Source organism: Sparus aurata, chromosome 23, assembly GCF_900880675.1.
Source record: "Sparus aurata chromosome 23, fSpaAur1.1, whole genome shotgun sequence".
NCBI classification, from domain to species: domain Eukaryota; kingdom Metazoa; phylum Chordata; class Actinopteri; order Spariformes; family Sparidae; genus Sparus; species Sparus aurata.
This window is the reverse complement of record NC_044209.1, coordinates 29,432,138-29,449,680: the sequence shown is the minus strand read 5'-3', so window position 1 is coordinate 29,449,680 and position 17,543 is coordinate 29,432,138. Positions and strand designations below refer to the sequence as shown.

Below are 17,543 nucleotides of genomic sequence, written 5' to 3'. Positions count from 1 at the left end.
TGATTCACCCTCAGATGTTTGTCTGCTGGAGTGAACGTGACAGTTTGGATGTTGTGTTCAGAGACCGGAGGACGACCGGACGCTGCTGACACCTGATCAGTTCACTGCTCCTGAAGGTCACACGCTCTGCAGCCGTCCGGTGAGGTCACTTCCTGTTTACTGGTTGATCTGATTTGAATTGTCTTTACATAAAGCCGAGTCCAAATGTCCGACAGCACAGAATTAATCTGTCGCATCGTCACATAAACCTGGAAATAATCTGAAAGAGTCTCTATGACTTCCGACAAGATCATAAACTCTCTGATTATTTCCTGTTTATTAGACATCAGATGTTTCGTCTGCCGCCTCTCTGGGTTCATACAATCATAATTAACAGTTTCCATCTCTCACACACACACACACACACACACACCTGACCGTGTGTATACATTCATTAAGAGCTGAGTTCACTCTGATTGCAGCCTCGACACTGAGCGCAGATTCTCTCATGAATGAAGCTTCATTCACAGAAGACAGAAAGACTTGACTGAGCGCTGATCTGAGGTCTGATTATCACAAACTGGATCATTTAGATTTGTCTCCAGGAAACAGTGTCAGTCTGAAATGCAGCAGTCGATTCATTGATAGATTATTCAACAGATGGATTACGCAGCAGACGAGGAGCCGACTACGTGACGGTGGACTGAGTTTCTTTGGGTTTCTGACTGCTGGTTGGACTAAATCTTGTTCAGCTGATTCTCTTTCTTTCATCGTTCGTCCACCTCAGCACGGGTTTAATCCCTCTGCAGAGAGACTCTCCAGCTGCACCAAACTTCATACACAAAAGATGGATTTCTATCAAACACTTCAGGACACGTCGTCCACTCAGACTCAGACGAGGGAAACTGTCTGAATCCCAAACTGTGTTCTGATCCTGCGTGAGACACAAACATCAGACTGTCCTCAGCTTGGACCTCAAGCCTCAAGTGTTTCTGACTTCCTGTGAGGGTGGGGGTGGGGATGGGGGTGAGGGTGGGAGTTTAATGTCACCTTTCAAACCACAGCAACGAAATCTGGACAACATCAAGTTTGAATTTTCCACTTTTCTCTGTCCTGCAGCTACTGACGAGCAGGTGGATGTCGGGCGTGATGATTGGTCGTTGGATGGAAGGAAAGGAAGGAAGGAAGGAAGGAAGGAAGCAGGGAAGGAAAGGAGTGTTGGGGTGATGTTTCAAAGGTTAAAGGTCATTTACAGTAAACTACAGATATATACACACACCCAAAATTGTACAGAGAACAAATATGTACATGCTCAGGGTTTCTAATTCTTTTTACTATTACCGACAACTTTCCCAAAATATCTTCCTCCTCCTCCTCCTCCTCCTCCTCTTCTTCTTCTGTGGTGGCTGTACCCGCCGACAAAAGAAAACCTTTTCCAACAGGAGAAAAGTTGCTCAGGTCCCTCCCCCTTCCTCCTCCTCCTCCTCTACCTCACCTGTCTGTAGTGTACTGAGGTGGGAGGCGGGGCTTGTAGGACGCCTGGACCAATGACTCAAGTGTCACGTGACATCGAGGAGGACTTTAGCTGTTCTTTAGCAGCGTTCTGTCTTCAGGAGGACAGGAGGAGGAGGAGGAGGAGGAAGAGGAGGAGGAGGAGACCGACGTAGCGGAGGAGGATGAAGCAGCAACCGTGGTGGTGGCAGAGGAGGTGGTGGTGGTGGTGGAGGAGGAGGCGGCGTGTGACGGGAAGGAGAGCAGCTGTCCGGTCTCAGAGGAGAGGAGCAAGCAGGAGCGCAGGTCGACCGTCTGCAGGGAGGTGCAGCGCCGCAGCAACGGGACGCACTGCTCCGTCACCTTCACACAGCCTGCAACAGAGACAGCGTCAGTCTACACCTGTGCTACAGCTCTACTACACCTGTGCTACAGCTCTACTACACCTGTGCTACACCTGTGCTACAGTTCTACTACACCTGTGCTACACCTGTACTACAGTTCTACTACACCTGTACTACAGCTCTACTACACCTGTGCTACACCTGTGCTATAGGTCTACTACACCTGTGCTACAGTTCTACTACACCTGTGCTACAGCTCTACTACACCTGTGCTACACCTGTACTACAGTTCTACTACACCTGTGCTACAGCTCTACTACACCTGTGCTACAGCTCTACTACACCTGTGCTACAGCTCTACTACACCTGTGCTACACCTGTACTACAGCTCTACTACACCTGTGCTACAGCTCTACTACACCTGTGCTACAGCTCTACTACACCTGTACTACAGCTCTACTACACCTGTGCTACAGCTCTACTACACCTGTACTACACCTGTGCTACAGCTCTACTACACCTGTGCTACAGTTCTACTACACCTGTGCTACAGCTCTACTACACCTGTGCTACACCTGTACTACAGTTCTACTACACCTGTGCTACAGTTCTACTACACCTGTGCTACACCTGTACTACAGTTCTACTACACCTGTGCTACAGTTCTACTACACCTGTGCTACACCTGTACTACAGTTCTACTACACCTGTGCTACAGTTCTACTACACCTGTGCTACAGTTCTACTACACCTGTACTACACCTGTACTACAGCTCTACTACACCTGTGCTACAGTTCTACTACACCTGTGCTACACCTGTACTACAGTTCTACTACACCTGTGCTACAGCTCTACTACACCTGTGCTATACCTGTACTACAGTTCTACTACACCTGTGCTACACCTGTACTACAGTTCTACTACACCTGTGCTACAGCTCTACTACACCTGTGCTATACCTGTACTACAGTTCTACTACACCTGTACTACACCTGTACTACAGCTCTACTACACCTGTGCTACAGTTCTACTACACCTGTGCTACACCTGTACTACAGTTCTACTACACCTGTGCTACAGCTCTACTACACCTGTGCTATACCTGTACTACAGTTCTACTACACCTGTGCTACACCTGTGCTACAGCTCTACTACACCTGTACTACAGTTCTACTACACCTGTGCTACACCTGTGCTACAGTTCTACTACACCTGTACTACACCTGTACTACAGCTCTACTACACCTGTGCTACAGCTCTACTACACCTGTGCTACAGTTCTACTACACCTGTGCTACACCTGTGCTACAGTTCTACTACACCTGTGCTACAGCTCTACTACACCTGTGCTACAGCTCTACTACACCTGTGCTACACCTGTGCTACAGCTCTACTACACCTGTGCTACAGCTCTACTACACCTGTGCTACACCTGTACTACAGTTCTACTACACCTGTGCTACACCTGTGCTACAGCTCTACTACAGTTCTACTACACCTGTACTGCAGCTCTACTACACCTGTGCTACAGTTCCACTACACCTGTACTACAGCTCTACTACACCTGTGCTACAGCTCTACTACACCTGTACTACAGCTCTACTACACCTGTACTACAGCTCTACTACACCTGAACTACAGTTCTACTACACCTGAACTACAGTTCTACTACACCTGTGCTACAGCTCTACTACAGTTCTACTACACCTGTACTGCAGCTCTACTACACCTGTACTACAGTTCCACTACACCTGTACTACAGCTGTACTATAGTTCTACTACACCTGTACTACAGCTGTACTATAGTTCTACTACACCTGTGCTACAGCGTTACTATAGTTCTACTACAGTTCTACTACAGCTGTAGAATAGTTCTACTACACCTGTACTATAGCTCTACTACAGTTCTACAGTTATAGTACAGCTGTACTATAGTTCTACTACAGTTCTACTATAGTTCTACTACAGTTCTACTACAGCTGTAGAATAGTTCTACTACACCTGTACTGCAGCTCTACTACAGCTGTACTATAGTTCTACTACACCTGTACTGCAGCTCTACTACAGCTGTACTGCAGCTCTACTACAGCTGTACTGCAGTTCTACTACAGTTCTACTACACCTGTACTATAGTTCTACTACACCTGTACTATAGTTCTACTACACCTGTACTATAGTTCTACTACAGTTCTACTACACCTGTACTGTACTACACCTGTAAAACACCTGGTCAGTTCTACACCTGTACAACACCTGTACTACCGTGACTACAACAACAACAGTTGGTGCAGATGTGTAGAACAGGTCGGGTTCTGATGGATCAGAATCAGACATCACACTTGGTGTTTGGACCTTCAGCCTAATCCTGTTGCATTTACCTGCCAGGTTGACGTGGGTGAGGCTCTCTCTCAGGGGGGAGATGGGGGAGGTGAGGGTGTGCACAGTCTGGTCCGTGACGTTTCCACACTGACTCAGGTCCAACCGGGTCAGATGAGGAACGTAACGCACCAACAGACGAGACGACGCATCCGTCAGGTCCAAACCGGCCAATCGCAGCTCCGTCACGTTCTGGAAACGCCCCACTCTGGTTTCACCGTGAGCTGATCGACCAATCAGAGAGCAGAGAACGCGTGAGAGAACTGTACACAGAAAGTAAAACAATCAAATAATTTACAGAACTGAACCCTGAAACAAGTCCGCAGATCTTCACACACATTTAACTTCGATTTAAAAGTATTATCTAATGTCTCAGCGCGGGTGTGTGAGTGTCTCACCTGTCCTGGTGTCAGGTGGGGGGGCCAGCAGCTCTCTCAGGTGAGAGTCTTTGAGGTCTTCCACTCTGCTGAGGTCCAGCAGCTTCAGGCAGGGACAGACGGCCTGACACAGAGCAGAGACCACCGGCCACGGACACCCGGACACATTCAACTCCAAGAGACCTGAACAGGACAGAGGCAACAGGTGAGACCCACAGGTGAGACGCACAGGTGAGACGCACAGGTGAGACCCACAGGTGAGACCCACAGGTGAGACCCACAGGTGAGACCCACAGGTGAGACCCACAGGTGAGAGTCTTTGCTGAAAATGGTAAAAACCAGCTGAAAGCTCCAGAAGTTAGCTGAGTTTAGATCAGGTGGTTTGAGACTTTTCTCACCCTGATCTGAAAACACCCTGTTTTCTCTATGGAGTCTGGTGCAGAAACCTTCAGTCTGTCCTGTGATCTCTGATTCAGGAATGTATTGATCGTCTCAGACTGCAGATGTTCTGATTAACTGTCTCATTGTGTGATTGACATCTGTGATGTCACGCTGAATATAAACAACAAGCGTTCCAGACTTTTCTTTTCAAACAGTTTCTGACTGTGACAGTCAACAGGTAAGCAGACAACAGGTACACAGTCAACAGGTAAACAGGAAGTGCTGGTGGCACCTTGTAAGCGGTTGATGAGCCACATCAGCTGTTTCTTGGAGATGTTGGTATAACCCAGGTTGAGTGAGACGGGCTGTCGGCGGATGATACCACTCAGCATGGGGGGGGTGATGGAGCGCTGCCGGCTCAGGTCGATCTGAGTCCACAACCGTTTATCGCAACACCTGAAGAAGACGAGAACGTTTACAGCAGTTTACATGAAGCACATGATGTCAGCGTGATGTCAGCATGATGTCACTGTGATGTCACTCACCAGCGGCTCCAGGTGCGGCAGACTCTCATGCAGACACACAGCTCTCTCTGGCTCAGGTGAGTGAACACTCGCAGCCACACGTCCCGCGTCATGATGTGGGAGGAGCCAGATTCCAGCGGCAGGCAGCTGGGCTCGGGGCAGGTGGGAGGCGGCCTCACCAGGTGTCTCTCCATCTGAATGGGCCGAGGCGGCGAGGGCACCGCGGGAGGGCTGCGCTTCATCATCTGAGAGCGCGGCGCAAGGCGGGACGGCTGCGAGCAGGGAGACGCCGCCATGGCAGACATCATCAGGCCGCCTCCCCCCGGGCCTCCTCCCCCATTGGAGGTGGGGATGGAGGCAGAGGAGGAGGTGCTGTTGTTTCTGGACGACTGGTTTTTACTGTTGCTACGGATCTTGTTGCCGCGGCTCCCGCTGCCTTTGGTCCCGCCCCCTCCCCCCCCACTGTGTCTGTGATTGGTCAGAACGCCACTGGCGTTCTCCTTCTCCCCTCCCTCCCTCCCGCCTCCTGTCCCTCCTCGTGTCCGTCCGTTGCGCGCGTCCTGCCCATTGCTGCGCTGCTTCCCCGTGAAACCGTCGTGCTGCGAGGACGGCGGCATCTGATTGGAGGAGAGGGGTGAGGGCGGGGGGAGGGAGGCAGAGTTTTTCCTGGTCCTTTCAGAAGTGGGCGTGTCCTCCTCCTCTCCATCAAGCAGTCCTCCTTTCCGTCCTCGTGGAGGTAACCCCGCCTCACCTCCTCTCCGCCGTGCCTTCTCCCCGCCTCCCCCTCCCTGCTCTTCCTCCCTCACCTCCTCCTCCCCCCTCCCTCCCTCCCCCTCCGACTCCTCGCTGGCGCTGAAGCCCAGCTCAGCTAGGCGGCGCTCCCTTTCTCTCTCTCTCTCCCGCTCGCTGCGGCTCCTCTCTCGCTCCGCCCGCCCTCCGCTGCTGTTGCCGTAGACGATGGGAGGAGGCGGCGCAGGGGAGGACGATGATGGCGAGGAGCCTCCCCCTGCCTGCTCCCCCCTGAGGGAGTCGTCAGAGTCGGACTCCGAGTCAGACTCCGAGCTGGAGGAGGACGAGGACGAGGACTCGGGCCGGCGCTCCAGCAGACACATCCTCTTAAACCGCTCCAGCTTCTCTCTGTGATGGGAGCGCTGGTCTGCACTCGACGTCCCCCCCGCTCCTCCCCCACCTCCTCCTCCCCCCGGCTGAGAGGAGGTCGTTGTGGAGGAGCCCTGCAGTCCTCCTGCTCCTCCTCCAGCTGATGAGGTGGGGCCGTTGGACTCCACCGCCTCCTGTTTGGGTTTCTGACGGAGAGAAACGTTCAAATCAAGTTTGTTTCATAACATAAACCAAATTCACTGAAACATGAATTCAAACGTGGATTTACGTCATTTCAACTCACTCCAGTGAAAAATAACACATTCATCAGGCTGACGACAAACAAACGATCACTAACACGCCGACATTCAGGCAACAGAGGCGACAGCAGCTCAACAGACGAGCCGACATGAACTGTGAGAAGTTCTCATGTTGTCTGACTTGTTGCCATGTTTGCCATCAGTCCACTCAAACAACACTGAGCGAAGGTTTCGTACCTTTTTGAGGCGTTTCTCGTGGGCGCCCTTCATCTGAGAGAGAGACAGAAGACAGTCAGTCAGAGCGGTGAACAACTTCAACACATCAGCATCACATCAGAGCAGAAACCAGACTGTTCACCTTCTTCTTGGGCCCGCTGTCCTGAGGCAGCTCCTTCTCCTTCTTCCTCTTGTGTCCCCCGTCCGTCCTCCCCCCCTCCTCCAGGGAGGGAGGGGCTTTCTTTTTAGGCGGAGGGTCATCTGTGAGCTTCCAGCGACCCACCTCACCATTATCCAGTCTGCGCTTCCCCAAGCCATCGGCCTGGTCCTGGACAGGAACATCAGACTGATTCAGACGTTCGACTCAAAACAACACAGGAAGTTTAAAACTTCACTAAACAGTTCTGTATGAAACAAACCGTCAATCACAGAGACACACAGACTCCATGTTTCTACTCAAAGACAGAAACAAGTTCATGTAGAACATTTGCTGAATGAACAAGAAGGTCCAAATAATGCAGAATGAGTCAGAGACAGAGTTTCACAGAGTTTATAAAGTGTCTCCAACTCAACAACTCACTAAACTGACACATTTGTTAAGGGAGTCTGGTGATGTTGTCATCTTGGGGTCGTTCACACCTGAGATCAGATCCCTCAGGACAGATGTTGATTCCAGGTCTGATCAGGAACAACTTGTTTTATAATGAATAATATAATAACAATAACGTCTAACAAGAAAATACAGTCTCACATTTAATTTTGTAGAAGAATATGACGAGCTTTCATACTCCTGTTCTGGGTACGGTGGCCCTTTGAGGACATCTCAGACTGTTATCAGTTTGAGAGTGTTGACAGGAGAGAAGCTGCTGCAACAAATAATCAATTAACTGTCGACCATTAAATTAATCTGACAACGTTTTTAATGATCTTTTTAAAGTATTAATTCTCTGATCTCAGTTTTTTAAACAGTGATTTTTTTTATGGTTTGTTTACTCGTCTGGGAAAAGAAACTGAATGTTTTCATGGACGTAACAAGACATCTGAGGATGTTGACCGATAGATGACTGTGTGTTGGACAGGTGGGCAGGTGGGCAGGTGTACTGGTGGGCAGGTGGGCAGGTGTACTGGTGGGCAGGTGTACTGGTGGGCAGGTGGGCAGGTGTACTGGTGGGCAGGTGGGCAGGTGTACTGGTGGGCAGGTGTACTGGTGGGACTCTTACCTTACTGGTTTTTCCCTCCTTGTGGCACTTGGGACACTCCCAGCAGTTTGGGATCTCATCGTTGATAATTCCTTCAGCTTTACCCATCTGAGACACAAATGACACAAGATGGAGGCACAACGATCATCAGTTACATCTAACAACAACAACAGTGACTCAGCACTTCCTGCTGCTTCAAAATAAAAGCGTAGATCATGTCTACTCAAAGGATTTTAATGTGAAAAACCATGAACTTCAGTTCATCAGTTTATCACTGACGGAATGTAACTAAGTATATTTACTCAAGTACAACTTTGAGATGCTCGTCCACTTCACTGTGCAGAAGAAACATTAACTTTAATACATAAAAGAAGTTTAAAATGAGTTGAAGCGATCAGTTGATGGAAATGTGGATACTGATTTATCATATAAGTTATTGATCCGGCCGAATTATTTTTTAATAAGGAAAACAGAAGCATTACATTAAACTCTGATTATTAGACTTCAACTATTTACTGTTATATTGTTTATTTTGAATTATTTATTTAACGTATCTACTTAACTGATCACAACTTTGTTTATAAACTCAACTTTCTGCCCAAAATCGACACATTTTTGCTGTTTTCTCAAAACATTTTGATTATTATCTCAGATTTCTCACATTGATGTAACTGATATTTTAAGGCTTTATGAAATATAAATCTCATTAACACTCAATTAACTCGACACAGTTTAATAGTGTTTTATATATTTTCTGACAGATTTTAAATCCAGTTTAACTAAATACAGTTTGGATGTTTATGATAAATATATTATTGTTTAAAACAGTTGATGATCTTATAAGAATATTAAATTAAATAGAGATATTTTTGACCATCGTGATCAATTTATGTATCCAACAATCCATAGTTTCATATCATGATATATTGCTCAGTGCCTATGACATCATTTTCTTCATAAACCACCTAGAATTATTTTTTCCTAAATTTACGGCTTAAGTCTCAAAAATTTCAACTTCCACATTGTCTGAAAATATTCTGATTACATCTTTAAATATTTCAGACTTCCTGTCGTTTTTATCACCAGCAGAAAAACACAGTTTTATTTGTGGGCAGAGATTCATTCTGACGTTCGTCTATTTCTGTTTCTCTTCATTATTATTCTCTTTGTTGCTCTTTAATTCTCTCGGCTGCAGAGCCTCAGTTTCCCCTCAGGGTTAAAAGAAAACCTCGGTGCCGGTTCATGTTTGTGCTTGAAGAGGAAGAAGAAGAGAATTTATTCCTGCGTTGTGATATTTCCTGCCTGGTGTCCAAGGTAACAAATAAAACTCATTGGTGTTCCAGTCAGCAGGTTGTCCTGTACAGTGTGTTCTGTCTGCATCAGCCAACATTACAGCAGAGCAACATGAGCCCTCAATCAATCTCAGCTTATCTGAAGAAACGTCTGGAACGCAAAGTATAAAGAAGAATTCAGTATCTTTATAATCTGGCTGTTATGATGATAAACATCAGATCTCTGATCGTCAGTAGGATCGCTTTCTTTATTTATTCTGCAACGACCCGATTTATCTCCAGCATCACTAAAGTTCGATCTCGCAGAAAAGATTTAAACCCAAAATCTGAATTTCTGCAGCTGAAAGTGTAGAAACACTGAACTCACCTGTGACGTTACATCATGTGTTTTATGGGTTTTAGTGGGAGCAGGTGTGACGACTGACCTTCAGGCAGCTGGGGTGGATGATTTCGTTGCAGATGGTGCACTCCATCAGGCAGAGGCTGAACTTCTCCTCCTCAGAGTCCACCGTGTCCTCCTTGCCCGCCTCGCCGCACGCAAAACACACCGCCGTGTGAGGCAACACCGGCTGGACAGACAGAGAGAGAGACAGGTGAGTCAGACAGGTAGAGACACAGGTGGAGACACAGGTGGAGACACAGGTGGAGACACAGGTGGAGACACAGGTAGAGACACAGGTGGAGACACAGGTGGAGACACAGGTGGAGACACAGGTAGAGACACAGGTGGAGACACAGGTGGAGACACAGGTGGAGACACAGGTAGAGACACAGGTAGAGACACAGGTGGAGACACAGGTAGAGACACAGGTGGAGACACAGGTGGAGACACAGGTAGAGACACAGGTAGAGACACAGGTGGAGACACAGGTAGAGACACAGGTGGAGACACAGGTAGAGACACAGGTAGAGACACAGGTGGAGACACAGGTGGAGACACAGGTAGAGACACAGGTGGAGACACAGGTAGAGACACAGGTGGAGACACAGGTGGAGACACAGGTAGAGACACAGGTAGAGACACAGGTAGAGACGCTTTAAAGCAGAAATGTTACATATTGTGTCTTTAATTGATCAGTTAACTGGTTCGTGTTTCTCATCTGTCAGTAAACTGAATCTCTCTGAACTGTCAAACTAAACAAGACATCTGAAGACAACAAATATTCATGGAGGAAAAAAAACGACAGATTAATCAATAATAATCAACTCCTACACTACCCACAATGCAACTGGACAGTCAAGATTTGACATTCTACTGTGCTTTGCTAGCAGCTAATGAAGACTGAAGTGACATCACACATTTCTGAAGCGTGGACAACAAAGAAAACTAATAACTGCTGGAAAATTAACGAGGAGGAGACGAACTGCTCCGACTGATCCTCTGAGAAACCACCAGAGAGTGTTCCTCCCCTTCCTGCTCCCCCCACACACTACTGCCCCTCCCCCCTCCTCCTGCTCCTCCTCCTGCAGGAGAAACATCCACCCTCCTATCCTCCCTCATGATGTTCCTAACTGAAACTGACACATCCTCGTCTTCCTCTCCTCCTCCTGCTCCTCCCCTAACCACAAACAAACAAATAAATAAATAAATAAATGAATAAATCAACAGCAATAATCTGAGAGACCTGGCTCAGTGTGTGTGTGTGTGTGTGTGTGTGTAAAAGCATCTCTGTGAAACCACGGCGATGAATCAAAGCCAACTCTCTCTCTCAATCACAGCACCAGCAACCATCTCCGGTTGCCACGGAAACCCATCATCCTCTCCTGCTGATGCTATTTGAAGAATCGACATACAAAAAATCCACACCTTCAGTGTTTGAAGATGCTCAGCGTGTGTGTGATTATATTGACATGTAAATCTGTGTGTGTGTGTGTGTGTGTGTGTGTGTGTGTGTGTGTGTGTGTGTGTGTGTGTGTGGAGCAGGAAGTGATGTGTGTGTCTCTGTGAGGACCGGTCTATGTTCTGGAGTGTGAGAACATTTTGTCCGCTCCTCACATTGACCCAAATCAATGATCCTGATTGATTTTCTGTTTGAAGAACTTTGTTTTGTATTTTAACAACAAACGTCTCATGAACACACACACACACATGATGACAGCCGGCCGTTCACTGAGTCATCAGTCTGATAGTGTTCAGAGGAGGACTGAGTTAATGTTTGGGTGAGCTCTCCTCACTGTGTGTGTGTGTGTGTGTGTGTGTGTGTGTGTGTGTGTGTGTGTGTGTGTGTGAAAGTCTTGTTGATACATGCAAATGGAGCCTTTCAGCTGAAGTGAGCAGTTTGTGGTATAAAGTGTGTGTTTGCTCTGCATGCAAATGTGTCTAAACCGGCTCAGCGACTCGTGCGTTCAACGTCCTGACTAATAAAGTTTGGAGTGTTTGAATCAGTGTTTACATGTTGGAGCATTGGAGTGTGAAGAAGGCGGAATGATCCTTTACGGCTTTCTTTAAAAAAAAAAAAAACACCTGACGACACCTGTCAATCATCCTGAGTGTGAACCGTGTGTGTGTGTGTGTGTGTGTGTGTGTGTGTGCGTCTCACCGCCGTGCACTGTCTCAGGAGGCAGGACTGCTTCATCCGGCCGGGCCCTCCGAACTTCTTCATGTCCTTACAGAAGTGACACTCTCCACACTCAGTCCTCATGCAGGCCTGGCAGCGCCGGCACCGGGTCCGCCTGCGCCTCGCCCCCCCGCCCAGCGCCTTACTGCCCGACATCCCCGAACAAGTCAGCTGCAGAACCAGAGACAGACGGGGAGCACAGAGGGAGGTCAGAGGTCAAAGAGTCAGTGTCTGACATCACAGAGACAAAACAGTTAGAGAGGTCCAAACAAAGATGGCAGTCTGAGGGAGAGCTGCCATCTTTGTTTGGGTCGAGACCAGAGATGATCACACACACACAAAAGGTTGATTCCTCAGTGCTGCATGTGCGTGCGTGTGTGCCAGGAGCAGTTTTGGTTGATATCCAAAATGTTACATCACGATAGCGTCCCGCCCAAATATGGCTCTGGACAACTAACAGCAAAGACAACATGTAGTCGAATCACGTGACCCGACATTTTCTCCTGCTTTAAACCCAGAACAGTGTAAAGTTCTGCATGCAGTGACGTCCAGCAGGCGTGATGTCATCACACTGCCATCGCTCAGCACGCAGGTTGTTTTCAAAATAAAAGCCCTGAGATGCCAAAACAGCGGTGTGTAATTAGATCCTGTGAAACATATTGATGATGGCGACTGTCACGATGCTGGATAGTAACGTGGAGGTGTTACCTCAGAGAGACTCGCAGCTTCACAGCATCACGGTACATGAAATCATGTCACTTCTATCTTTATGAGCTAGAGTGACACTGAAATGAATGAAAATAGGTTTTTTTGAACTAATGCTTTATTATAAAGTTAAGAAATATTATTAGACATAAACTTTAAGTTAGTGACAGACTGACGGTGCTTTCTGTGATCACCTGACAATAAACTAAATTAAATTGAAAAATACACTATAACGTTGTAAACCTCAGGTGGAACCCGACCCATACATCGGTACCAGCCGATCACAGACGTACTGGTACCAGCGTACATGTTGCTGATGAGGGCAGATTTGAATTTTCTGGCAGAGTCTATCTGCAGCTCTTTCTCCGCGAGTCCAGATGAACGCGAGCAACAACCAAGTGTAGAGTTCATATTTCTGAGGAGTTCATTCCACCGGACTGAATCTGTGTCGGACACAACGAGACATTCAAGACGTCGTGTTGGACGACGTGATCTGAACCCGACGCTCATCGTTCTGGTGTATTTCTGCCTTATTAGTGTTATTAAACATACATTTCAGGTTTATACTTCATGTCTGCCAGAATATAAAGATCGAATCTGACCTCTGAGGGCGTCGTCAGTCTGATCTCTGTCGTCAACACACAAAAAAGTTCACGCCGCTTTTCAACTTGCCGCTGTGACTCGCTGCGTCACCGTGGCAACCACACAGAAACTACAGACAGAAGTGACGGAGGAGCTGATCTGAGATCTGCCTGAGTGATTCTTCAGCATCAGAACATCTGATCCTGGACCTTAAACAGTGGACAGGTGTCCAAACTTCATTTAAACAACGTCTTCTGTACGTTTGTTTATCTGTGTGATGATGTCATAGACGGATCAATATCCATCTGTAACAAGTGATCAGACATGTATTATCAAAGTGTTCAATAATAATGATAACATCATCATTCTCTGCTCACTGACACCAGCACACCTGTGATCAGCTGGTACTGATGTATCGGCCGGGTTCTACCTGAGATTTACAACCCTTAAGCTAAAGGAGCAGTCCGTAGTTTTACAGATGGAGAGAAACACCTTCACTGACTGAAACAACAAACTGACAACTCATACTGTTTAACTCTGTTTACGTGTGGCGGACCCTGCCACCTTTCTAGCCTCCAACAGTGTTCCGGGCCTCGTTCTCCTCTGAGAGCAGCTCGTTGGTTCGCTGATGGAAACCGTTTTATTGCCTCATAATATTGTAAATATTAAAACTCTGAGTTACAAAACTACAGAAGTCCTTTATGTGTGGTGTTGTGGCAGAATGACCCTTTAATACGACTTATTTAAAAGCACGCTGAACAAACTGAGCTTCATCACATCGTCTCGTTCTCGATGTTTTATCTGTGACAAAGTTTTGATTGTCACCCTGAAAAACTCTCAAACTAACTCTTCAGACTGAATAAAGCGATTCATTGTATTAAAGTAACAACTGCACGGAGCACAAACGAGCAGCAGAGAGGAGGTTCTTCTGTAACGATGACGAGGTTAGATGTGTTTTTTGTAATTGTGGTTATTTAAATGTGATTAGAGGAGCAGTCAGTGTTTCTGGAGGCTGATGAGACGGTGCTGCAGAGATATAAAGTTTAAGGTTCACATAAACACATTCCATTATCTTTAGTGCTATTTAAGTTTGTATATTTCAGGTTCATAACAAGTTTCATGACTGACAAAGTCGGCATTTAGTGAAGGAAAGGGAAGAGAAGAGAAGAGAGCCGGACGTACCATCTGTCTGTCCTTCATGTCAGCAGCGACTCTGCAGAGTCACAGTGATTCACATCCTTCACACTGAACCACAAACACCAAGTCATGAAACCACAGAGCTGCTTCACTTCAGCCGACTGAAACCTGCTGCTGCTTACAGCTGCTGATCCAGGATCAGACTTTCACTGATCTGTCAGAAATATTCAGAAACTATCAACCCAACATTGTTTTCAGTGTTTCAGCTGGTCCTGGTGTCGTGGAGCAGAACATGTGGCTGCATGATGAGCTAACATCTAATGAAGTGAGATTATCTGGAGAAGATCAACTTCATTTCACTTTTATACCAAACAAACACGTTTCTAACATCAAGTCAACACGTCAGCACGTCTCTGCAGCTCCACACTGTCGTTATTATACAGTTTATTAAAGCTCGTCTATATTGTGATTTTGTTAATATTTGTAGTTATTATGCAACCGTACAGCAAATTTCTACCGTGAGCGCGTCGGACAATAAAACATGAGACGACTGTGACAGACACTCTTCATTAGTTTAATTAACTGACTGATAGAGAAAACAGTTGCTGCATCGATCAATAGTGAATCTAATCATGATTTGCATCCATAACTTAAACAATGTGATCGTGACTTGTTGTCCGGTTTGATTTATGTTTTCTCTAAACTGACAACAACATGAACACGTTTCGATCTTTGAGGTTTGTTATTAAATATTTATGTCGTCTTTGACTTCGTGAAGAAGTGATGAACACTTATGTTCTGACATTTTAAAAATAAATTGATTACTCGACTGTATAACTGGCAGATTGATCAATAATATAGTTATGTGTTTGCTCCAGGCTGGTGGTGACAGAGCTGAAAGTCCTGATCGGGCCACAGCACTCGCTGTCACACCTGGGCTGACGTTTGTGACCAGAGCTGCAGTTAACGGTTACTTTAATTGAGTGGTCGCCCGTTTTGTTCCTGGTAATCAATAACACATTTAGTCTCTGATATTAGTGGAGATGTTGTTAAAAATATCCCAGAACTCAACGAGACATCTGTTAATGATTGGTCCAAAACAGCTTCAGGTGTCTGTGAGCAAACAGCTCCTGATTTATACAGAAGACCTGATCAGCTGATCAGAATAGATGCAGGTTCAGTCTAAACATTGAACAGATGCACCTGATGAGCTGATCGATGCTGCTGTGAAAACACACCAGGTGCTTCTTCCTCTTCCTCTTCTCCTCTGCTCTCAGCTCGCTGCTGTCTCCTCTCATGTTTAATAAACGCTCTTCACTTTGTTTATTGATCTGTGTCTTGTTATGATGATCATGTTTGTGTATGTGTTGTTCCATCAGCAGCAGTGACACACTGAGCAGACTCACAGCTCTGGTTGTGTAATCTGTTGTAACGTGTCAGAATCCTTCAGCGGTGTAAACTCCTGCACATGTGGACTGATATCGTCCCATTGATCAGGGAGACAACCACAGCATGAAGCTAGCTAACAGAAGTTAGCAGCCAGGAATAATGAAGATGCGCATCTGGCACCACTTGCGAGATAGTTGCTAACGGCTAACAACTAGCGCGTCACAGTAACCTACATTTAACGAGAGCAGGTGAGCGCAGGGGTCCCTGCAGGTGTGTGCACGCGTACAGTGTGCCGTTAGTTTAAGAAGCACATACCTGAAAACATAACACACACTGTCCTCCCCATCCCCCCGTAATCTCAAACATAAATGTTACGCTTGGTAACATGCTAGCAGGCTAGCTGCCTCCGCAGGCTGCAGTATGCTTCCTCTTTCATTATCTCTGAGCTCCAGTAAAACATCTCCCGGGCTGATGGAGGCTCAAATAAAACATGCGTGAGGACGAAGGAATGAACAAGCAGCGACTCACCTCTTCGTATCAGGTCGCATACTCCTGGGTCGCTCATTAGAAATAATATTAGCCAACAGTTAGCCAACGTTAGCTTGTGTGTAGCGCAGCTAGCCGTCCGCTTCCTTGTTTCTTTCTCCGCCAGGCTGCTGTTAGCTCCCGGGCTGCTTCACATGCGTCCCATCGTGTTAGCGGCTGCTGCTCCGGCTAGCTCCCAGGCTAGCTAACAGGCTAGCTAACGGACCCGCTGTGGGTCTAAATGTCTCGATTACCAAACTGATCGATATCGATAAAGTGAAGGGCGCAGTGCTGCTGACTGAGTCGTGCCCATTCACTGCTGCTCACTGCTCACTGCTCTCTCTCTCCCTCTCTCTCTCTCTCCCCCTCTCTCTCGCTCTGGGTGAGAGTCTCTCTCCCTCCGCCCCGCACGTTACAACGTGTTCTTCTTCTCTTCCTCCCGGGGGGCTTCAAAACACCTAAAATGGCTAATTTTAACTGAAGCGCAGTGTTTTGAAGCGACACACGGTTATAACCCTCCGCGGGAACTAGGCCCGCTCATCAGCGCGTCAACATGGATCAGATATTGTGAATAAAGAGCAGCGCGCGGCTATTGTTCTCCGTGTCTATTGTGTGCCGCCTGGTTTGCGGTGATGTGCGTGGTTTGGTTATGTGTTGCGGGTCTGCGGGTCGCCTGTGACGCGTTGAACCCCCCGCATTGATTACATCACACAGGTGACCACAGACCGCGCGCCCGTCTCCGCCTCGGAGGGAGTGCAAGAAATGAATTAAATAAATAAATGTTGTAAATAAAATATGGGCAGCGATGATATGCACGCTCCGCCCTTGCGAGGCGACGTCACGATGCGTCGGGTGCACAGAGGCATTCTGGGACTTGTAGTGTGGATCAGAACATGATGACGTTCTGATGACACGAACAAACTGGACCCACATTTTCATACAAAGTCAAAACTAGAAGATCTGAGGCATCATGCTAAGTATTTATTTAGTAATAAATAATTACTTAAATTTAATTAATAAATAATTAATTAAATTAATGAAGTAGAAAGTCACATTAATGACATTTAAAAACAAAATGAAGAAAAGATTTGGATTTAAAGGTGCAGTAT

The 17,543-nt window shown here is 46.9% G+C and overlaps 1 protein-coding gene across 1 annotated transcript; it reads right to left on the bottom strand.

Moving 5' to 3' along the window:
* Positions 1-1,125: 1,125 nt before the first annotated feature.
* On the bottom strand, positions 1,126-17,135 carry fbxl19 (F-box and leucine rich repeat protein 19). Its single transcript, XM_030408134.1, has 11 exons — positions 16,438-17,135; positions 12,079-12,267; positions 9,964-10,107; positions 8,268-8,354; positions 7,190-7,375; positions 7,069-7,101; positions 5,495-6,777; positions 5,242-5,405; positions 4,590-4,751; positions 4,194-4,415; positions 1,126-1,844 (listed from the first exon to the last, which is right to left on the bottom strand). Exons 2-11 carry the CDS (start codon positions 12,250-12,252, stop codon positions 1,561-1,563), a joined length of 2,739 nt encoding a protein of 912 aa, XP_030263994.1. The 5' UTR covers positions 12,253-12,267; positions 16,438-17,135; the 3' UTR covers positions 1,126-1,560.
* Between the last annotated feature and the right edge of the window lie 408 nt (positions 17,136-17,543).